Source organism: Dermacentor silvarum, chromosome 5 (assembly GCF_013339745.2).
Source record: "Dermacentor silvarum isolate Dsil-2018 chromosome 5, BIME_Dsil_1.4, whole genome shotgun sequence".
Lineage (NCBI taxonomy): Eukaryota > Metazoa > Arthropoda > Arachnida > Ixodida > Ixodidae > Dermacentor > Dermacentor silvarum.
This window is the reverse complement of record NC_051158.1, coordinates 99,299,304-99,323,326: the sequence shown is the minus strand read 5'-3', so window position 1 is coordinate 99,323,326 and position 24,023 is coordinate 99,299,304. Positions and strand designations below refer to the sequence as shown.

At 45.6% G+C, this 24,023-nt stretch overlaps 1 protein-coding gene and 1 long non-coding RNA gene across 8 annotated transcripts in view; one reads left to right on the top strand and one right to left on the bottom strand.

Moving 5' to 3' along the window:
• Positions 1 to 24,023, bottom strand: part of LOC119453641 (oocyte zinc finger protein XlCOF6) — a 791,503-nt gene that overhangs the window by 654,400 nt on the left and 113,080 nt on the right. Inside the window, exon 6 of the mRNA XM_049668312.1 lies at positions 5,325 to 5,352. Within this exon, the coding sequence (XP_049524269.1) occupies positions 5,325 to 5,352 (28 nt within the window). The remainder of the gene's footprint in view (positions 1 to 5,324; positions 5,353 to 24,023) is intronic.
• Positions 1 to 24,023, top strand: part of LOC119453653 (uncharacterized) — a 415,401-nt gene that overhangs the window by 294,853 nt on the left and 96,525 nt on the right. The gene's annotated exons all lie outside the window — the stretch shown is intronic.

Below are 24,023 nucleotides of genomic sequence, written 5' to 3'. Positions count from 1 at the left end.
ACGAACTCCAAAGCAGCCGCGACGGCAGAGGGAACTCAGCGTGCCTTTATCGGCCGCATTATAAACAAAACAGCACACTCGGGGGCCGTATTCTGAAACGTTCGCCTATAGGCGAAATTTCTTTTTTCGCTTTCAGGCGTGCGCCGATTGGCTGTTTTAGCAAAATTGGATGAGCTGATTGGGTGGTTGAGCCCGACGTCATTCAATTTGCTCAACCAGCCAATCAGCGCGCATGCTGATTTCGCCTAGGCGAAATGTTTCAGAATACGGCCCCAGGCCTGCTCACCCTATATACATGTATATAGTTGGTGAGTGCTACATGGCTTCCAGGAACGACATGCTGCCCCGCAGAGACCATTAATAATTATTCGCGATCCATGACATGCACAACCGATGCGCACTTAACACGGGCGCAGGTTCACAAATCAACCGGCGAAAGCCCCAGCACCCTTCCAAAACGTTTCCAGCAGCGCGCGGCAGAGGGCAGCACAGGAAAATGAAAAAGGCCGGCGGATTAAGCGGTGGCAGGCCGACCGCGAGTCGACCGACCCCGAAGTCGTCGCATCTGCAGATCGCTTTCAAGATATGGCGCGCGCCGCTGCACAAACTACGCAGTTGCTACCAGAGTACAAGCCAGCACCCCTCCCCTCCTCCCACGCTGCCTTCCTGCTTTCCTCCCTTGTGCAGGATTCGGTTCACTGTCACACGCTTTCACTCGCACATACAGCATACGGTGTACGGGGACGATATTCACAGAAGGATCATCTACTGGGCTAGTTGGTCTAACATATTTATTTCCAGATATAGCGCAAATAAGAACACATACACACGAAGAAGACACGACAGACGTGGACGAGTGCTACTACCGACTGATTACAATGGACAAACCCTCCGATTTATAAAGTGAACCACATACACAAGTGGCACGCCCCCTTGCCCATGTGAACGTGATAAGAACAAATCTAAAAAGGTGAACAATATCACTATCTGTCTCAGACAACAGAGCTCAAGAAGTCCAGTTCGGCACTGTGCAAAACAGCACTTTTCACTTATACATATAGCTGAATTCTTGTTTATAAAGATTGCTTCTAAAGCCACTCGAGCTGTGTGGTTTGCAGATTTGCCTCAGATGGTGCAACCACATAGGGCAACCAAATGTGCTTATTTGTCATCTTTCTTCTTAACCTTCAGTGCATGCTCCCCGAGCCGGTCGTCGATGCACCGCTCGGTTTGGCTGATTTACACATTTTCGCACAACAAGGCAACAGAGTATAGTCGAACCCATGTATAACAATATTCAAGTGCCACAAAAATTCCATTATTATAACCAATAATTGTTATAACCGAGCTGCATGAAAAAATCAAAATAGGGGGATGGCAGAGCTGTTGTGACAAAACTATAATGCGCCTCCCCACCACCTTCAACCATCTGGCTGCTGATTGAGTTTACTCATGTAACTGTGTAACTCTAGTTTCCTGCGCGCTCCGATCGCGTGTAACAAGCCACGGCTGTCGGCGTTCCAGATTGGCAGGCTCACGGGCGACAAGTGGCATGCGAGCTCCGCCGAGGCGTTGCTTTGGTGGCCTCAAAAGGCGCCTTTTAAAACATGCGAGAATATTGCCGCGGCAGTCTCTCAGCTTAAGAAATCCAGAGGAACGCTGGGGCGAAATCGCCACAAGCATCTCGCCATGCACTTCTCACGAGCTTGCACGAGAAAACCCCATGTCCGTCAGCCGTGCTTGCTTGACACGATCGCAGCTTGCCAACATCCTTCTCGCCAAGACCCCTCGCGAAAACGAAGCCCCGGAGGGACTGACCTCCTGCAAGGACAACGTTGAGGCAGCCCGTCCTACCGCGTCATCGCTGCTGTCGTTACTGTCACCGTCGCTATCCGATGCGAGCACGTTCACGACGATTGCCTCATCGTTTAGTAGCAATTCGTTTCCAAATCTATAGCAGTGCATTTTCTTCTCACCTGCAACGTCCTGCATTGCCGATGGTCAGCAGGCGGATCAGCCATCTTCCGTTTCGGTGGCGAGTCAAACGAGGCTGCGAAACGGGCGAAACCCCATGGCCCGGAAAACTTCGACGCAACCAACAAAAAGACGAGCACGAGCGACTTCATCCGTTGGCAGAAATGCGCAGCAAGAGCAACACCCAGCGCAGCAGTTGGTGCAGTCCATTCTTGGTTTGGAGAGTGGCGCGACGCAGAGCTATGGGCGCAGCCCCTTTGTATTCGGAGGGGTGCAAGTGTGATGGGAGAGAGGCGCGCCAGGCTGGTGATGCGGAGAAGGCTGGAAAAGAGCGTGCGGCAACATGCAGCGGCCCAAATTTTTTTTGTTTTCAGGTATTCTGCATTCCATTCTCTTTCAGCACGGACACCCAGTAACCAGACTTCACTATCATAACCGATAATGCACCATGGGGGCATTGTAGTAAGCAGGTTATTTCACCATAGAAAACATACAAAAATTGACGGTGCAGCAGCTTCTCAATGTTATTACCGATATATTGTTAAAGCCGGTATCGTTATAAGTAAGTTCGACTGTATACCCCTTCTTTCGCACACCTTACGTAGCGTCAAGCATAGCTGTTCGTTTCCTGTCACCGCAAATTCGAGGGCAGAGCCTAGACAGCTTACTAAGAGTCGTGAAGACCACCGGAATACGATACCTGTTCACGACCCTCTTCAGGTTGTGCGAGACCTTATGCATATAAGGCATGACTAAGCATCTTGCCATCTGTTGCTGGGTCTCAGCCCTTTTCGCTCCAGCACTTTTCTTCACCTTCTGGAGGAGAGATTCGGCCACTGCACCAAGAAGCAACTCAGGGAATCACGCTGCCAATAGGCGACTAATCTGATTTTCGAAGCTATGCGGCATTATATGCGCAAACTACTTATGGAGCGCAGCATCCTGGCATTGCAAGCAATACCCATTTTTATTATTTTAAGTGGGCAGAGTCAAAAGGCAAAAGACCATTCTTGACTTGTGGGAGGTATTCCCAGCAAACATGGCCTACACGGCCTTCTCGCTGGGAATACCTCCCATGGGTCAAGAAGTTAAGAAGAAAGATGACAAATATGCACATTTGGTTGCCCATACCACCACGTGTAGTTGCAAGGCACGATTTTATGAAACCACCATCTCAGGCAAATCTGCAAACCACATGGCTCGCTTTAAAAGCAGTCTTTATACACAAGCATTCAGCTTTATGTATAAGTGAAGTGTATTTTGTGTTGCACAGTGCCGAACTGGACTTCTTGAGATCTGTTGTCAGAAAGAGATAGTGATATTGTTCACCTTTTTATATTTGTTCTTATCACCTTCACATGGGGAAGCGGGCATGACACTATAAATCAGAGGGTGTGTCCATTGTAATAAACAGTTGGTAGTAGCACTTGTCCGCGTCTGTCGTGTCTATTTCGTGTGTATGTGTTCTTATTTGCGCTATATCTGGAAGTAACTAGGGGACGATGTTATCACCCTTGGACTTTATACGGAACACTGCAGTGACCACGACTGGCAGAAATGCACCAGGAGTGTACATATCATTGCTATCGCAATTATATAGGAATGGTACCCATACGCTTGCGCTGTGGGGATCGAGGTGCCTTCCCGAGCCTCGTCCCCTAGCTCGCACGTGGCGCTTAGCTCGATCTCCGGGAACCGCCGCCAGTAATGGCAACATGGCGGACATGGCTAGCGCGCCAGACCTACTTTCCCGTGCAAACCGTGCTTCTCCCCCTTGGGATTGGACTTGCCCTGCGAGAACACGTCACCGGGACGCGCCCTGATTGGCCTCCCAAGCGGCGGCCCTAGGGCACCCTCTCCACCCGAGCTCTCGTCTGCTGAGCGCTTCCTCGCAACGGCAGATGCTCACAGGCCCAGAACGAGGTGGTTACATGAGACCTTTGTTCTCGCGACTCCTCGTTCTCGCGCTTGGCAGACCGCTATCCGGCTAGCCCTAGTGCAGCGGGCGTGCGTGCTCGATTGGTCTTGCGGTGAGAATTGGCCCGTAAGCGCCGTGACTGTCGCACTGTGGCTGTATTTTGGATGAATAAACCCGTGTTTGTTCATGAACTGACTCCGGAGCCTCCTCACCGCCATGTCAGAGAGTCGACGAACCCTGCTATAGCGCCTTTGTGCGTTGCGGAGCGGAGGAGCGTCGTGCCCTTTTCTGACCGTCGCTCATAGGGTAAGCCTAGTGCAAACCCATCTCCACAGCGCGTGATCCACATTCTCACAGTCAAATGTCCCTCGCATTTTTTAAAATCACTTAGTGAATGAACCGGTGCGTATTATACACCAGTTCATACACATTTTTGTGTATGAACACATACACATATACATACACATATACACTTTTTTTTTCTGGTAAACCTGCCGTTATGAGGGGGGTGCGACTTAAAGACCGAGAAATAGAGTACTAAAAAAAAAAGTAACACAGAACTTAAATAGCACATCATTCAGACATCTGAAGTGTAATAAGCATTATAATGAACATAGTGATATCATAGGGGTGTACAAGCAGTGATTTATCAGATCAAAATAAACATCGAATACTGTTCGAATAATGAAAACTCACAACATAGCAAATCAAATTGCTGATTTTACTGGCTTCATTATATTGAGGTTTAACTGTATGTAGAAATTTTTTCTCAATATGAACAGCTTTGTGTGGGTCAGTTTTCATAATCTAATTTGCACTATGTTCAATAAGATGCCGAGAAAGGATCTAGAGCAAGTATGGTGACACGAAAAAAGTGTTCCAGGGCCCCTTTTAAGCACATCGAGACACTTGTGCTACCTGATGCAGTAGAACATTCAACATGCTACACGTCTGTAGATTTTTAATTCAGACACTAGTTCAACATGGTCGTTCATTTACCCTACAGTATCACAGTGCTGTTCTCTCTTATGTCTGCTCAAGTGATTAATCTTCGTAAAGGACATGGAGCAGATGGTGCAACTGTATGGCCGGTCACCTGTATGAGTGCGCTGGTGTCTCTTCAGGGCACACTTCAATGAGAAGCACTGAGAGCAGGAAGGGCACTCAAATGGTTTCTCGCCTGTGTGGGTGCGCAGGTGCTCTTTCAGCTTGGCCTTCTGTGAGAAGCTCTGAGGGCATGAAGGGCAGTGAAATGGCTTCTCACCCGTGTGGGTGCGCAGGTGAAGGTTTAGGGTGTAGCTTTTTGAAAAGCTCAGAGGGCATGAAGGGCACTGAAATGGTTTCTCGCCTGTGTGGGTGCGCAGGTGCTCTTTCAGGTTGGCCTTCTGTGAGAAGCTCTGAGGGCATGAAGGGCATTGAAATGGCTTCTCACCGGTGTGGGTGCGCAGATGAACGTTTAGGTTGTAGCTTTTTGAGAAGCTCAGAGAGCAAGAAGGGCACTGAAATGGTTTCTCGCCAGTGTGGGTGCGCAGGTGCTCTTTCAGGTGGGTCTTTTGTGAGAAGCTCCGACGGCATGAAGGGCATTTAAATGGCTTCTCGCCAGTATGGACGCTGGCATGTGCTTCCAGACGAAACAGTTTATCAGTCTCATATTCACAGAGGTGACATTGGTGGAGACATCCTTGCTTTGAGTTGTCACATGTGGCAGTTGAAGGAGAAATAGAAGGCCTCGATACTGCAGAAATAAAACAAAAGTAAGTAAAAGTTATTTTGAAATACCAAAAAAGAACACAGATGCTAAATTTAATGACAAGCTTTCTTTTCATTTTTGATTTGGAAGATCTTAAGGATGATTTCTACTATGATGAAACAAAGAACTCCTAATGGTCCTCTTTAATTTACTCAATATTTCTGCAATTTAATGTTTCATGAATGCATTTGAATGCTGTTTGTGAAGTCCACCTATAAAAATTATTTTCCACAACGATAAAACATTACAGAGCGAGAGAATGTGAAGTATATGAAGACTTTCACGGATTTCTACAACCCTTAGAGAACAGTTTAAAAATGTTTCTACCCAGCTTGCTCTCTGACCCTCAATGAGCACAAGAGGCCCGGAGGCCATTTTTAGAACTTGCAAAACTTGTTATGATTCGCAGGCACGATGATTTTATCTCATATGGGACTTCATCAGTGGGTTTCTTGATCATACGCTGAACTTGGGCAACGTTTTCTTAAGTTCAGATTGTAAAGTGCAGGCTAGGAAATACAATATTTTCTGCCATATTACCTGCCAAAACATATAACTCGCACCCTGTTCACCCTGTTTCAGAACAGCCTATAAAGAGAAAAAAAAGTATGCATGCATAACCTACTAAAATAATAGCATACAACCCTCAGATGTTTACAAAAACAGTATCCATTTTGGGATAAACGACTTGTCCATGTTGTATCTTTAGCCAGTAACTCTGTTCCACCATTGCGCCACTGGGCCATTGCGCACACTTTATTGTGATCCACATTCTACTTTAGCGGAGCTGTGTGTACTACTCACTAACTTCTAAATGCAAAATGAAGAGAAGCTTCAGCACACAGGGTGGAAAGACGGTGGGGTTCCCCAGAAGATAACGAAGGTTTGAGTAGGTGAGAATTTTGCCCTGAAGTGTGGCTTTGTGGCGACCCCCGCTGTGCTGCAATGAAGCCACGCCTGAAAGCGAAATTCCTGTAATCTACACCCCATCCCTGACCTTACTGTGAAATTTTTACAATTCTTGATGTGGGTTTTATTCGCAAAAATGCAGAAACTTCTTTTTGAGTGATCTCACCATTCTTCACTTCAGAAAACTACTTGCCAACCTGGAATATTCTCAGTGCCATCCTTATAGGCTGAACAAAGTATGAAATCTTCAGTTGCAGTTTTGTTCGAAGTGATACAATTTGACATGCACTCTGCTCCTTGTGCTCTGCCATCACAAGATAGTGGCAAATGATTGCTGGAACTCATAAGGAATGGTACAAACAAACTGCTCCCTTTGCAAAGCGCAATGCATTTTAACACACAAGCAGGTGAAGGTATAACATAACATAAATGGCTGGATAAAAATAAGGCAGCCAAGTGTACACAATGTTAGTTTCTGGTTACATTTAGGTCAACGCTCGTGCTTGGTTTTTGCAAGGCAAAGCTGACCAATGAGTGCTTTAAATGCTGCAGCATCTTCACATGAAGGAATAGCACATGAACGTGGCGGCTGGAATGGCTAGAAAAGAAACTTGACTTTACTTGTATATGACCAAACCAGTCGAACAGGAAACAACAACAGGATATAAAAGTTATTGGGGAAATGATGCAGCAGTTTGTAAATTATGACCCATTTGAACATCACCCCAACAAAACAAACATTAATTTCCTATGGCTAGGGCTAGGCTCATCATATGCTTATCCCAAAAGCCCCCGTTAGATTGCTGTCACAGTCACCTATAACTGTTTGCAACATAGGAATTGGAAAACACAACCACAACTTCAGATAGAAGAATTCTGATAGAAAACGCTCCTTGACATTCTCCGTGTCACCATTGCAGTATTGAACACTCTGATTAGCAAACTTATCGTCGTAAAAAACCCTAAAATGAATATAATAAATATTGGCTGTCGGTCCCTTTAATAAGAAGTTTGCTTTCACCTCTGGCTGATCCTCCTTGTCACGACAGCAGAATTTTTAAGCATGTCAATGTTCACAGCTTGGCAGTTGTTTCCCTGGTGCACCAGAATGCAACGCAGCTTACTGCAGACAGATTTAGAATCCAAGTTCCAGTTCCCTTACCTCTATCAGATATACCAAAATGGCTAGTTTATTTACTTTGTTGTAATACAGCAAAACCCCACTAATCTGTTTTTCCAGACCACACACAAAACATAACTGCTGGGAAAACGTAACAGTCAGGAAAACCACAATTGCCACAGCAACGTCAGAAACAGCTCTGAATGGCTGCCAGCACAGTTTTTACACATCTCGGTGCTATACCGTGACTGGGGACGGATTGTACATGTGTGTATAACTAAAGGACACATACGAAGTTCCATGAAAGCAGCCACTTTTAAATTTAATATGCTTCACTGCAATACTTTTCACATGTTTCACCGCATAACAGAACTATACTGCAGCGAAGCTGAATAAATAGAAGTCGCAATTCGGCAGAGGCACGATTGCTTACGTGTGTGAATGGGAAAACATTAGAATCCCTTTGGGGAAACGTCGTGTTCATTCTAACTGCACTTCAGTAAGGCCGAATCAAAATGTGCCAACCGTCTCAACGCGCTCGCTTTCCCGCGAGGAGTTCATAACTCGAAGGACCACTAGGCAGCACCACCTCCTCCCCATTGGCTGCGCTGTCACATGATCAATGACGCATGCACTAGGCACACCTTCAGTCAACCAGAACCTTGAAGCCACCGGGCCGTCTGGGAAGCATGCTCGTCTCGCATCACAGAGGCCCTGGTTCGATGCCCACCCAGATGGAAACTTGCCAAATTTTCCTTTCAAAGCAACTAATTTGCCGTATATTCCAGTGTATAAAGCACGTTTCCTTTTTCTTAATTTTTTGGCTATGCATCTTATAAGACGAGTCATATATGTTTTTGTTTTTTTCTGAAAAACTGCTCTCAAAATCAGATTGCCTGCTATGGCCCCGCAAAGTGCGCTCGGCTGACCTCCTCTGGCACTTGGTACGAGTTGTGTGCGCGCTGTAGAGTTACCGAGATTTTCTCGTGATCGAGTTGCCGAGCGCCTTTGCAAGAAGGATGGAGCAGCAATGCAAGCTGTGGCAGGCTGACCGCGAGTCAAACACCCTCGAAGTCTTCGCATCTGCAGATTGCTTTCAAATTACGGTGAGCGCCGCTGCGCAAACTACACAGTTGCCACCAGAGTACAAGCCACTTCCCCTCCCTCCCACGCTGCCTTCTCATTCCCTTCCTTGTGCGCGATTCGGCTCACCATGGCATGCTTTCACTCGCACATACAGCATGCGACGCGCGGAGACGATGTTATCACCCTTGGACTTGCGGGAATCGAGGTGCCTTCTCACGCCTCGTGCCCAGCTCGCGCGTTGTGCTTAGCTTAATCTCAGGGAACCGCCGCCGTGACGGCAACACGGCGGACACGGCTAGCGTGCCGGAGCTAATTTCGCGTGCAAACCGTGTTGCTCCCTCCCCGAGATTGAGTTCCCACGCAAGAACACGTCACCGGGACGAGCCCTGATTGGCCTCCCGACTGGCAGCCCCGCGGCACCCTCTCCACCCGAGCTCTCTTCCGCTGAGCGCCTCATTGCCTCGGCAGATGCTCACAGGCCCGCAACGAGGTGGTTCAATGAGACCATTGTTCTCGCTACTCCTCGTCCTCGCGCTTGGCGGACTGCTACCCGGCTAGCCCTAGCGTAGTGGGCGCACGTACTTGATCGGTCTTGCGGTGAGCCTTTGCCCGTAAGCACCGTGACTGTTGCACTGTGCTGTATCTTGGGTGAATAAACCCGTGTTTGGTGCCGAACTGACTCCGGAGACTTCCCTGCACCGTGTTGGAGAGTCGACGAACCCTGCGGTAGCGCCTTTGTGCGTTGTGGAATGGAGGAGCGTCGTGCCCTTTCCTGACCGTTGCAAGTAGGGTGAGCCTAGTGCAAACCCATCTCCACAGAGTTCATACGGAACATCGCGGCAACCACAACGACAGAAATGCACCCGGAGTGGCCATATTGTTGCTATCGCACCCATACGCCTGCACGTCACCGGAATTCACGAAGTGAAACATCACTGTAATTTTTTTAAATCTCTTCCCGAATGAACAGGTGCGTCTCATACACCGGTGCAACTTAAATAAGTTTTTTTGCAGGAAAACTGCCGTTTTGTGGGAGGTGGAACTTATAGAATGGAAAATAAGGTACTTTGTTTATGGGAAATCTGACATCAATCCGAGCTTTTCCTGTTTGTGCTATCGGCAATTTTCGGTACAATAGCTCGGTGGCAACACCGCCGCCGCCGGATTTTCGCCTAATGAGGCATGTAGCCTTTTCACATTAATAAATAGAAGTGGCGGTTATGCAATGCATACAAGACCCTTGCAGATCCCAAAATAAATGGGCCCCTACGCTCAGTGGATATGGTCCAGCGTGCATAGGTTCTTGATCGGTCATCGCCTTTTCACACTTCTTTGGATGCTTCACCAACTGCTTATGCTTTCTCTCGACATGCTTATGTAGCACCTGGTTGATGCAACTTCGGTCATTTATTGCAAGCTTTGGTCACTTGTAATGCGCGGGTCACTTGCTGTCACATGCTAGTCGCATGTGGCAACGTACTGGCTGTGAGTGACATCACAGAACTGCAATTTATGCAGGCACACCTGCGAGATTAACGTCGCCTCACTAGCTGAGAATGCGGCACCTGTGAGGCGTAGGGCGCACTGTGTTTGGTGTGAAATTTGAACCCTTTTCGCAGCGCTTAGTGGTGTAATACATTGCTGACTCAATCGTTAGCGTGCATTATATGCACTACTCTTGTCAGTTCAAAATAGCCAGACCCGAGAGGGGCCCTTCAAAGCTGCACTTGTTCGAAAAGCTCCAATGGCAGAAGTGCCAATGAAGTGGCCTCTCTCCCAAGTCCTTGCACTTGTGTGTAATGAGAGCGGACAGGACGTCAATCACACAGCCACAACTGTCACAATGGTGCATCTACTTGTGCTTGACTGTTGGTAAGAAGTCATTATGCCTTCCTGCCCACAGAAGCATAAAAAGTAAGTGGCTCGGCCAATCGCACATCAATTTGTTGCAACACAAAATTATAGTAAAAATCCTACACAATCTTAACATCAGGCTCATTCTTCACTTATGCCAAATGAGCAAGATCCACAGTGTTACGGTGGAAACGAAGTTTGTTTCCTACAAGCATGCACGATAGAAAGAGATCACTGAAGTTCCGTCACTATAATTCTCTTTGGTCACATTAGTTTATTATATGATGCCAAGCCAAAGCAAAATTAAGCATCCCCTCTACACAGTGAACTTCTGATACACCACTGTTAGTACTATTCAATCGCTTTCTTCAATGAGTCTTCAGCTTCACTCCTTCAGTGATCAGACTTGAAAGTTTCTTTTTTTTTAAGTTCCTTGCATGATTCACTTTCACATACAGCATCCAAGCATATATCGTCACATCAGGGGGGAGGCTAAAGGCAGTGTGTGCCCGACGGGGCCTATGCTCCTGGTGGTGACAAACAGTGCATCTGAGACAGCAACAAGCTTCCTCGTATGGCAACATTAGAATCCTACATAAAATAAACATCCACAATTCTGCGCAGTATATATATGTTGCGACATGAGCATTTTTTGAATTACAGCTATGAAAAGGAGCAACACCAGACAACAATAAAAAATAAATAAATAAATAATCGGTTACGTGAAGACTACAACAGGTCAAATTCGTGCGTCATGATCTAAGAAATAGATCCATAACTTTTTTTTGTACAGTATTTTACTTGGGAACTCTTGTATTACATTTTCGATTTCTTTATCATTCAGGAAAGCTACAATGGCATGTTCAAAGTTCTGAAGCCTACAGTTATCTCTAACCTCCCAAGTCCTGCGAAAAACATATCGGAGTTCATAAACAGCATCAGGCTGTGCAACTGAACAAAAGCTAAGGTTAGGTTTGCTATGGATCGAATAATGAGCCTCTACTGCCTGTCGAAGTGTTATTAACTTTTGTATGTTAAGAAGACCCAGCTGGTTGCCAGTATTCTCGTGTACCTGAAGTGTAGGGAATATTAAAGATTGCTCCAATTGCTCTTTTCTTTTGTAAGATAAATAAAGAGTTTAGGTTTGTATATGTTCTACCCCAGAAAAATAAGCAGAAATGAAGTGACTGAATAAGGGTAATACTGGTTGTTTTTTTCAACCAAGTTAGTAGAAGAAGCCTTAATTCATGTATTAGACGGACTGAGCGTGATATTTTGAAATGTAAGCAACTAATATGCTCAGTCAAGGTTAACTGTTCACTAAAGACCACTCCAAGAAAGCCTATAGAGCTCACACACTCTATTATTTTTCCCTTTTTGAAACTGACGACAGGACCGAAGAGCAGAATTTTCTTTTTAGGGTTAAAGACAATAAATTTTGCTTTGTGAACATTTAGCTGAAGCTCATTCACATTTATCCATAATGATAGTTCAGACAAATATTTGTTTCCACTTACTAAAGTACTCAAGAAGTTGTGATCGGAAAAAAATATTTTAGTGTCATCTCCACACAGAACTATACCAGCTGAACTAGGTATAGTATTATTATAAACTAGTAAGAATAAGGGCCCTAGAATGGAGCACAGTGAAACACGTGTATTGCGCCAAAAGCAGATGGGATACTGTTTACAATTGCGCACTGTATTCAAAATGATAAATATCTATTAATAAGCTGTTGTTAATATCTCCTATTAAAAACTGGGAGGATGCTTAAGTTTCACCTTTAAGAGTGAAAACCTGATAGCGAGTCATCAAAGGTTCCCACCCCAGTAAGCAAGGGTTTCCAAGTAATAGAATTATGTTTTTTCGTATATTCAAATTACAATCCGACACTATCACATCTACAGGTTGTGTGTGAATTGGACTTTAACCCTTTGCGGTCGGTTGTCAGGCAGGGCCCGACAACGCAACACGGCCGTAGCGGCCCGCTGTCGGGCACCGCCCGACAAGGGTGTTCGGGGGTTAAATTTCGCGGTTTTTCTCACTGCGATTCGTGCGCATTCTTTGTATACATGATGTGCCATCTCCTGATGGATAAATAAACTTTGTTTGTTGAAGTTTACTTTTCTTTGCACTAGGGTGCAGCACAATCTGCAGCACAGCTTCTGGATACTAGAGCGTTCTCACTTGAGCGCGGAACAGCACGTTCGCGGGGTTCACTGAGAAGCATGACCACTTTTTCATCGCATGCGTTTTACGGTGGCACATTTAGTGAAAGCTTCTAGAGGTTTCCATTGTCAATAGCTTTATTTTGAGGCACACACAGCTGCAGAATCATGCTGAGAAAGAACAGCGACACCTGTAGTACCGCCACAACCTCATCCTACAGCTGGTGGGTGACGTGAGGGCTAGAGCCAAAAAACGGGGCCCGTCTTCGCGGAAGGAATGCGAGGAAAGGCTAGATGGGAGGAGCCCTTTCATCTACAAGCTTCCAGGCCGAAATAGCAAAGACTGTTCTGTTTGTAGCTATTGAAAAACAAACGGAGGCAGAAGGGAAACTGTGTTTTTCTGCAACACCTGCAGTAACAACCCTAGCCTGCACCCTAGAAAAATGCTTCGAGCGGTATCACACGCTGCTCAAATATCGGTAGAGGAGTTGCCTGCAGAATGCAAAAGAAAAAATAAATATCCTATGAGTTTTTCGTCCACAGTTTGTGGTTTTCATCGCGGCGCTCTAAACTGACAAAATAGTTTCGGACTGGGACACCCGGAAAGTGGGTAAAAGTTTTGGACTGCAAAGGGTGAAGAATGTTCGCACTTTACTTTGAGAAATTCATTAGTTCAGTAACACCTCTGCGCAGTAGTGAATAGGGATGATTTTTTTCCAACGGAACACGCCGGTGGCAGTGGATGCCGACACCGGATTTTATGCGACACGGCGCCCTTAGTGCTCTCAGGTTAATACCTCGTATTCGATAAAATGGCAATTTACGTAATAATATTTCATGTTTATTAGAGCGAAATGCTTTTTTGAAGTCTAGGAATAACTCCAATATAATAAACTTTTTTTGAATATTATAAATTCTTTTATTCATGTAAGTGTCAATTCACTGCATTTGCTTTTCAGGAAACAATACTGATTATTATTATTGCTGAAGTTTGTCAGGTAGGATGTAATTTGGATCTTGATGAAATTTTCAGCATTTTCCACATAGAAGCACAGGTACAAGGTGAGCACAAGAATTGCTCACTAATGTCGTGTTTCTTAAAGTGACAAGGCTTGACTTTTCGTAACAATGGCAGATGAGCTTGTGGCGCATTCTAACAAGAGTGCTGCGGAAGAATAACTATCCGATGGGACAAACCGACGGCACAGAAGAGGTCCGGTCGGCCACTGCATTCTGCAAACAGTGCACAAAATTCCTGAAGCTGCTACCGACGGGAGAGAATAAAAACGAGTGCATCGCCAAACAGTCACCTCAAGACGCTTACAGGTTGACTGAAGTTATATTGCTGGCATGCAACTCAGGTGCCCAGTGCATGCTGATCATTGTCCGATGACAGAGTTGTGCATGCCTAGCCCTGCTTTGTCATGTGCTTGTCATGTGGATGTCATGACTCAAAGCGGTCCCAGAACAAGAACTCCGACAGTTCCCTGCAGTTTTCACCTCTCAATGAATGAGTATATATTGATATACCGAAGTGTGTGTTGTAGTCAGTGCATTTAAAATTCTTTGTTTCAATTTTATTCACCTCAAACACATGTAATGTAATGCAATGTAAGGGATACAACAGACATCAGGGCAAGGGGGCTCTGGATTAGGCTCTACCATCGAAGGTGCTTCAATGTGCTCAAGAGAAGTATTTTTCGCTTTTGTCCCAATTAAAATGCTGACAAGAATTACAAACCTGCTTATTTGTCCTCAGCACAGGAATGTCATACACACTTGAGCAGGTTGTGCTAAGCTACGCACGACCTGCTCACCATTTACCACAAGTTCACACAAGCAAGCAAAAGTAACAGAAGTTCCAACCACTGCCCACCTGAGATGGTGCTTAACTGTTCCACAGCCTCCGTAGTCTGCACGCTTCTCGACAGTCTCCATGCTTTGAAGCAGCACTCGACAGACTTGTCAGCCAGAGCCAAACTGCACTGCGTGCCAATCTCGACATGACCGACGACCTTGGAAGGGGTGTAGCATGCCCTTTTGACAGTGATACTTTCAGCTAGGCTCATCGCATTTGTGAAGCCTGCAGAAAATAAGTGGAGTGATTGCAGTGCTGTTACAGCATCGAGAAGAGGAAAAAGATGCAGAGGCAGATTACAATGTGTACCCAAGGAACACCATATAACCCTTTCGGTTCAGTATTCTTAAAGGGCTACAAGGGACAATCCACATTGAATACTTGAAAGCAGAGTAACCTTTTTCTGTGCACGGTTTAAGACAGCAGAACGTATCTTGGACACTTTTTCATCTCATACACGTTAATGCTATTGGTGTCGTTTGTACTTCATCGCAGTTTGTAGCGACAATGATCGCCTTGTAGGAGATCTCTTTGCAGAACAAGGCAGCACCATCTGCACTCGGAAACTCCTCCATTGAGGCACCACCCATTTCACCGTCAGTAATAATATAGAGGCTAAAAAGAGCGACGTGCTTCCAGAGCTCGGTTACGTCAGCGGCTTCCACCATGTTGGTGTTCCACTACCATGGGGGGTTTCGCTCTGGTGCACAAAGCCCACTTTTTTGAAACCGTAGTTAATGGTGAAAAAGGGTCATGACACTCCCCGTTTTCAGGAATATCAATATCATTTAATGCATGAGCTCAGTACTTATTGAGTCTTGCAAAATTTGCAGCTTCTCTCAAGCAGCACAGTTTTGTGCTTCGTCAACACTATCATTTACAAACTAAACTCTCCGCTGCCTCAGGTCTGCTTCCACGCCGAATTTCCCACATAGTTTCCAGGCTCACTGAGAGAGAGAGAGAGAGATCGTAGAAAGGGGGACGCCACCGCACCATATTTCACTTTTAGCCCACTTTTTTCCCTCTCTCTCCGGATGCAGATGAAGCGCCATCGTGTGCGACGTGAATGCAGTGCAGCTGGCGCCACTTGTGGCATGCTGCGCCAAGTTGCGATGCTCTCCGTAGCTGTTATAATCTGTGCACAGGTGGGATGCAATGCACGGAAATGGTGGCAGATACTACTAACTTGCATAGGCAACCTTTGCGCCCTGTCTCAGCATCGTTCGTTTAAAGGAACTTAGCAATGCAAATGTCAAGCTCATTCTGCTTTGAAAACACCATCCAGAACACGTAACTTTGATCATTGTATCTAACGTGCAGCCATAACGTGTCCTTGTATATGATTTTATTGCAACAGAAATTATAAGGACACTCCAAGCGAATTTCTGGCATCGCCATCTTCGCCGTGATATTCCGTATAAAGTCCAAACACGATAACATTGTCGCCGCGCTCTGTACGCTGTATGTGCAAGTGAAAGCTTGCGAGGGTCAGCCTACGATCGCAGCTCAATCTCACGCGTGCGAGGGAGTAAGGTGGGGCGGCAGCGCGCCGTCTTCTGTTGCGCAAGAGGCACGGATGGTAGGCAAGGGGAGTGGGGAGGAGTTGTACTACGGCGGCTGCTGCTTACGGCGTGGTTGCGGTATCTTGACAGAGATCTGCGACATAGACAAAAGTGCGCGCCCGCGTGGGTCTCTTCTATAAAGCAATCTGCAATGTGGACAAAGTACGGCCAGTGCCGTAGCTTCGTGTGCGCTTTGCTTTCGACATTTAGCGTGGAAGCGAGAGAAAGCATGAACGTCAATTCACTTGCTGCTGCTGCAGCGCTACCCTACTGCTGTGTTTCGACAGCGAGTTTCTGCAGTCATCGAGCAAGATGTGTTCATGTTTACCTGTGCTCGCGTGACACCTTGCCTGTTAACTTAGTTAAGCTAATGTTTGCGAGTTTATACGGCTTACTTCGTAAACTGTCTACTAATTTGCTATCGACGAGCGTGAAATACAAATACGTTGGTGTATTTAGATATAGGTGCATGCTAAAGAATACCAGGGTGTCAAAATTAATCAGTAGTCTGCCTCTACTGTGTGCCTCATAACCTGATTGTAGTTTTGACACATAGAGCCCCATAATTTAACACATCTACCATGATATGACATGCTACGTGAGGCAATGACAATGCTCAACCCTCTTGGAGGTTATGAACAATGGCGTACGACACCACCTCAAGAAACACGTCTCCCTGTGTGTTCTGTGTACTATGCTAACAGGCAGTGGTGGACGCAAGGTAATTTAACATTGACTCACCACTCTCGTATTGGACTAAGCGTTGAAGAAATTAAACATTTGCCATCAATCGAAGGAAACGGCACAGAAAGCTTTGCATACATTGATTACCACAGTGCGTGGAATCTGCCTAATTTTTCTGATAGCACTAAAGCATTAGCGAAACTCTAAAGTTGAGTTATTCGTTATAATTGATGCACTAGTCGAGACCTTTACAGTCAGGAAACAAGAACAATCGGGAAAACCAAGGGGCTCTAGTTTTTGTTAGCAACAACCACACAAAGACAAGTGACAAGGAATGCATAAAGGAACTTACTCATAGGTACCTGAAGTGAAGGTGAGGAATGATGTATACAAGGCGAATGAGTGTGAACAAGTCTAAAATTCAAAAAGAGGTAAACGACTAAATTACGACGCCGAGGTGAATGTGTAGAATTAATAGGAAAGAGAATTTGGAATGACCACATTCAGGATTGCTAGCGCTGCAAGAATTCAAGATTGCAAACGTTGCAGCTCATGTACAAAATGGGAAGACCAAGACCGTTTGGCAAGATAATGGGGAGGGACAATAACTTATCCTTCATGGAGGCAATTAGATGAACGGTTGTGATAAAATTAGCTTAACAAACAGTGACATCACACAGTAATATAAAGAAATATCACAGGGCATGGTGAGTGTGGTTGGAGATAAGGGGACAAACATATATATGACGTAGGAACATATGTTTGCCTGTGCTGTGTTGATATCAGCCGGACCCATTTTGATATAATCCCTGCTTACAAAAGGCGACGGGGGACTTCAGGCATTTAACTGCGATAAAAATGAGATATTGTATTGAAAAATTCATAAAAACACCATGTTATGAACACAGAACGAGAAATGGGTTGCTGTAATAACGTAGGTGAAACAAAGCATTATCAAATATGCATTTTGACCTCCAAAGTTACCATAATGTTAGCAAGCAAGAGTGCAAGCCCTACGCTCTTGTTGGTAAGATTGCTGGTGCCTTGTTCAGCAAATTAGAGTGTGAACTTTTGTGAAGAAAAAATGTGCAGAGACCATAGACGATGATGGTGAATGTAAGCGATTACATGCGGATTACGTGCGGATTAGCCCAAATGAGCTGCTGAACGAAGAAAAGAACAAGCAAATGAAATAACAAAAGAAAGCGAATTAATGTTTTCCTTGCCGAGTCGAACCAGCAACCATCACAGATATACAACAAACAAGGAAAACGGTCGAAAGAGCCAAAGAATGATATTCACTTCAGAAGGTTTCATCTATGCCAGAACGAAATGCAGAGTACACCACACTGTTACACATAAAGCCCAGAGCAAGTGGCCTGCAGAGCTATTTGTCATGTTGTTGAAACAATTTAAGCAATAGTTTTGGCCGATTAACATTCTCTGTTTACTTGAGCCACCGTTTAATCATTGCTCGTGGCACAGCAACTGCGTGTTACAAATACACACATTCTTATGACAATGAGTCGGACATTGAGGATGCAACTGGCAAGTGATAGTAGCCCTGACCTAAAAGACGTTGGTAAGCAACAGTAGTCCCACAGGGAAATTGCTAAAAGCTGAGGACAATTGTTGGTAGTTCGCAACACAATTATTTTTCTACGATTGATTGTCTCGGGACAGCTGGAAACAAATTTTCTGGATTCTTGTTCTACTGGGTCTTTTCTGATAGCATTAGGCATCAAGTGCAATATATAGTAAGTGTTTTGGCTTAGACAATTTTATATGCACGTTTAATGCCCATTGTGAGAACTTCTAACAGATAAATACCCAGCCTTAGTGGCTTAAATCTGAACATGCCTTGCCACCTGCATAGCACGATGGTGATGGGGTGTCATACCATAACTGAAACCATCATTAATTCAATCCTCATTCTGGAGCGGCTCAAATACTACTAGAAGCAACAGCACGCCTTTAGCAATTAATGCATATACATACCAGATTCTGGACTGAGTCAACTAGCAGCAATCAGCACTTGCGGCTATTTGTTGTCCACAATGCAGAGACAGGCTAGATCTTAATAGGCACAACAAACATCAGCTGAAGCTGTAAAGACAGCAGTAGCGCAGTAAAACAAATTAGACAGATGACTGTACACACATCCAGGGATATCGGCCTAGGGCACTTCACCACATAATTCTCACAATGTAACACCACATAACTGACGCTGCTCACGCAACCGGGAAATAAGTTCTTTTAGATGTACACATCACGAGTGTGTAGAGTTCGTCTAGGTAGCTCGTATTTGATATCCTAAAGGCAGCATAGACAAAAATTAAGGCAGACACAATGCCTGTGTAATCTACCGTCTCAGTGCTTTCACAATGTCGATCATGGATGCAAAGTTACAGACACGATATATTGTTACAAGGCGGGAGACGGTTATTTAGAAGGCTCGGCGCTAAAGCACTGAATGGGGCGAGGCCGCCAGACCAAAAGCAAGGTCCTCCATTTCCCTAACTCCTTTTCTACTTATTTTTTGTGTGCACAAACTTGCCGTTACAATGTGAACAAAGAAAGCAACGCACGCGGTTATAATAAGCTGATCCATGCACTCACACATGTTCACCTTTGACAGTGGGCTCGCAAGCGACAGCAGCAGGGAAGTGAGCTTGTTTACCTGCTCGCTCACCACGTACACATAGCATGGCACAACTCCACAGCTCATACATAGGAGTCGCTAAGAGCTTGAAGTGAAGGAAATTTACTGGCACTACCCGAGTGCAACAAATGGAAAGTGCTGATCGCTTCAGCTGGAATGATCAGCAGAGGCAGTGAGGAAGAGAAAGAAATGCAGCCATGCGCGTGATCACTGCTAAAGCACAACAGAACGACCATCCCGTGACACCCGCATAGGAGATGCATAACGTACAATCATCCGATAAAGGTGGAGAAAAAATGACCCCATGAGACAGCATTTTCAGCACTGACAGTTCAGTGCGTATGCAAGTGTTGGCGCGTAGGTCAAGGTGGCACCTTTTTCACATCGCGACTAAACAGACGCCTGTTGCACATTACCAACAGTGGCACTCTATTGTTTCAACTAGGGTCAGTGCATGGGAACGGCAGAAGTGCTCATCGAAGGCACGAACAGATTATCCTGCGGTCTCTGCGAGACTGCGGCGACTGTTTCGCGCTAGCTGAATGTTCGAGACCACTTTATACCGCACGAATTCGCAAACGCGGTTGTTCCTACAATTAAGTGTCAGCAAAAGAACAAGTAATAGTGTAAAACTCCGAGATGTACTCTCACCTTTTTTCCAGGTGCATTGCAGTAGCACCGGCAGCTGGGCAACAGGGCCCGATGTTTCATTCGAAACACAGTGACCAGAAGTCCTGCTGCCATTGTCTGCTCTTAGCTAGACTAGAGTAAGTGCTCTAGAAGCTTTTCTAGTCATCTGATAAGGTGGAGAAAAAATTGGTGTGGTTATGCTTTGGCTAACCCTGGATAGCGAAAGCTTCACTGCCCTGGCTAGGCCCATTGTCGAGTTGTGGCCGAGGTGTGGTTTCGCAAAGATATACAGAGATGTTTGCAATGAATACAGTGTTTATTCATCATATTTATGCCTATGAAGACACTGCGGTGATCAGTAAAGTAGTGAGACTTAGTTGCAGCTCGCAACCGGACCCAACTCTACTTGGGGAACGGCGGCAATGTCTCCTTTCAGGGCTCCGTAACGGCCTAAATATAGTCCGACGTAGCGTGAACGCGCGCACACGTTATGTCACGTTGGCGAGAACAACAGCGGCTATAGTTCGACCGATGGTTCGACTGTACTGGCGCCGCCAACGTAACCGGACGCGCGCCCAATGCGCTCCGACGCGCACGGCGTCTGATGACGCTCGCCCGCGTGCCCATAACGTCGGACTATAAACGCGCCTTAATGCTCTCTTGTAGTTTGACCTCTAGCTCTCACGGTACAAACTGTTGAGTCGCCGACGGCTGCCCGAGGTAGCGTAATGAATCTTTCGCTTCAAAAAAGACCCATGAGACAGCATTCGCAGCATTGACAGTTCAGTGAGTATGCAAGTGTTGGCGCGTCGAGGTGGCACCTTTTTCACATCGCGACTAAACAGACACTTGTTGCACATTACCAACGTACAGTGGCACTCTATTGTTTGAACTAGGGTCAGCGCATAGCAACGGCAGAAGTGCTCACCGAAGGCACGAAAAGTTTAGCTGCGAACTCTGCGAGACGGCGACAACCGTTTCGCGCTGGCTGAATGTTCGAGACCACGTTATACTGCACGAATTCGCAAACGCGGTTGTTCCTACAACTGAAGTGTCAGCAAAAGAACAAGTAATCGTGAAAAACTCCGAGATGTACGCTCACCTTTTTTTCCAGATGCATTGCAGTAGCACCGGCAGCTGGGAAACGGGAGCCCGATGTTTCGTTCGAAACACCGTGACCGGAAGTCCTGCTACCGTCGTCTGCTCTTAGCTAGACTAGAGTGTACTAGACAATGGTCGAGTGGGCCGAACGGCGCTCTGCCACTGAGGCGCCGCGTGTGGAAAAATAGTGCGAGGGCGCTGCGAGCGAACTGATTGGGGCGGAGACGCGCTCCGCGGCATATTCAACGTACTTTCGCTGCGGGCGCCGAGGCCGATTGCGCATAGTACGCTCTTAAAATAGCGCTTTATTTCAACTGCAACTTTATGTTTACACCATTTTGCCAAACATATATATTTGAGGCATAGATTATACAACGCGACGTCTTCAATTTTGCTGTCGTTGTCAAAGCGCGTCGTCTGCTAGCGAGCGCGCGTTTGCTACGCGGACGCTGGCGGACGCCCAGTTTTTCTCGCAGAGCCTCTGTGCAGGACATTTTTAATGGTTTAGTTGCTTCGGTGCGCCCATGACTCTTGACGGCGGGTACCAAATGTAGTTTTAGCCAGGTGAACTGCTGTTTTTACGACTGTCCTCTAAAAGTAACTGGTATCTCCGCGCCATGAAGGCTACGTAAGAAAATTTTAGTATTGATATCGTGTCATTTTACACGCGCTTCTTGTTGGTGGATATTGATCAGGGACAGTGACCGAAGAAAACAATATTAGTGTGAAATAAACCAGGTTTATTAACTGCGTGGCACGAAGAATGACCCATGTATTTCTAGGTAATTAAATCAAGGGGTACATAGACATATATATATATATATATATTATATATATATATATATATATATATATATATATATATATATATATGTGTGTGTAAGGGAAAAATAACGAATATTCGAAATGCAATAATCGAAAAAGTGAGAACTCCCCACCGGAATAAGTGTTCGTGTTTGTAGTAACAAACACACTTATTAGTGAATACTGGAAATAAAACTCTCATTCGCAGAAGTAATAGTGACTAGCAGGCAAAACCATCTGATATTTATGTGTGTGTTATTGATATACTGTACGAAGCCGAATCGTCATTTCCGTTGGAATGTAACGCATAACAGCACTATTGAAATCTCAAAGGTGAGCGACTGCATGCAAGTGCAGGACTGTTATTCCGAATGATTTTGCTGCCGGAGAGTCGTAGCTGTTGCGCAGAGGCGCAGTTCCTGAGAGAATTAACGCACGAGTGTTAAGACCTGCTTAACAAGTTCCCAGCTGTCATTCAATATAAACGCCCCGTTTTGGGGCAGCCTGTAATTCTGCTAACTTGATTCAGACAAGAATTTTTGACAGTCTCACCATGTTTGCAACCCATTAAAACTGAGTGCCCCATGTGGTACCACACTTATCTTTTTCAACGAACGCAACAGATCTGTACCTATATCTACGTGTATTGAGACATGCCGTTCCTTTAATTGTTTCATTATGGTCGTTATGATAGTGCACCGGATAACTGAACGCAGCCGTTTATAATACACAAGCTGCAGAGTTGAGCGGTCATACATTTGGGAACGGCATTACATTAATGCATGAAATATAGGATAAGCGTAACATGTTTTTCTCAGAAATCACACTCGAGAATAATTTATGTTTTGTACACCCCCAGAAATCAGCCGAAGAACGCAGCCACCTGCTTTTTCCTTTTTCTTTTTTTAGTATAAGCAGATTCATGAGTTTTACGTGGCAAAACCACGATATGATTATGAGGCACCCGGTTTAGTTTCTGCCACCTGGGGTTCTTTAACGCGCACCTAAATAGAAGTACACGAGTCTTTTCCCATTTCGTTCCTATCGAATTCCGCGACCTGGATTGAACCCGCGAGCTCCATGAATTAGCAGCGCAACGCCATATCCACGATATCGGCACTAATTAGGCTACCGCGCAGGCTTTCTTTCTTTCTTTTTTTTTTGAAGTATCGACTGGAAAAAAATTCTAAGAACAGCTTACGGCCAAAGATTAGCATGTAGCATGGCTAACTAAAACCGTTTTTGGTGCTCGAGGTCCGACTGCAATAAATGACCCCGTACCAATTACTCCACATTCTGTTACGCGAGAAAGACGGAAACTTGAATGGAATGTTGCACTGCAGTTAACTTTTTTTTAAATCTATAGCCAATACTTCCTGTAAATCTAAGTACAAGGCGCCGGATGGGGCAGATATGCTTTACTTTGTTTGAAGCGACAAGCAGGGAGGTTACATATGTTGCTTCGTCTGCGTTTCGCAAGACCTACTGATTGAAAACTATATGCGTAACAATACACACGACAGATGCATGCTGCTTCAAGAACGAGAAAAATGTTTTTTCTCCAAAGGGAACCGTACAAGAACATAGTAGAATGAAAGCCGACACTGCGGCCGCAATGCACGCGCAATCACCGAGCGGCATTAGAAAATTATAAAAAATAAACGAAGAAGAGAAAGGAAAGAAATTTATTCTTAAGGCATAAGTAGATGCCATATGCAATTATCAACACCATTTGAGCGGTCTGAATGCAAATACCAGCGCGCGAAGTAGTACGAATGACCCTGCTGAGCAGTATCGCCAGCAGTTTCCAACGGCGCGACCTTGATGCGGCCCAATCCACTTCGACCGCAGCGCCGCCCCAGTATTTTTCCACGTCGGGCGCCTCACTGCAAAGCATGCGCCGCCCCAGCCGCTCGTCCCACTCGACCATATTCTAGTACACT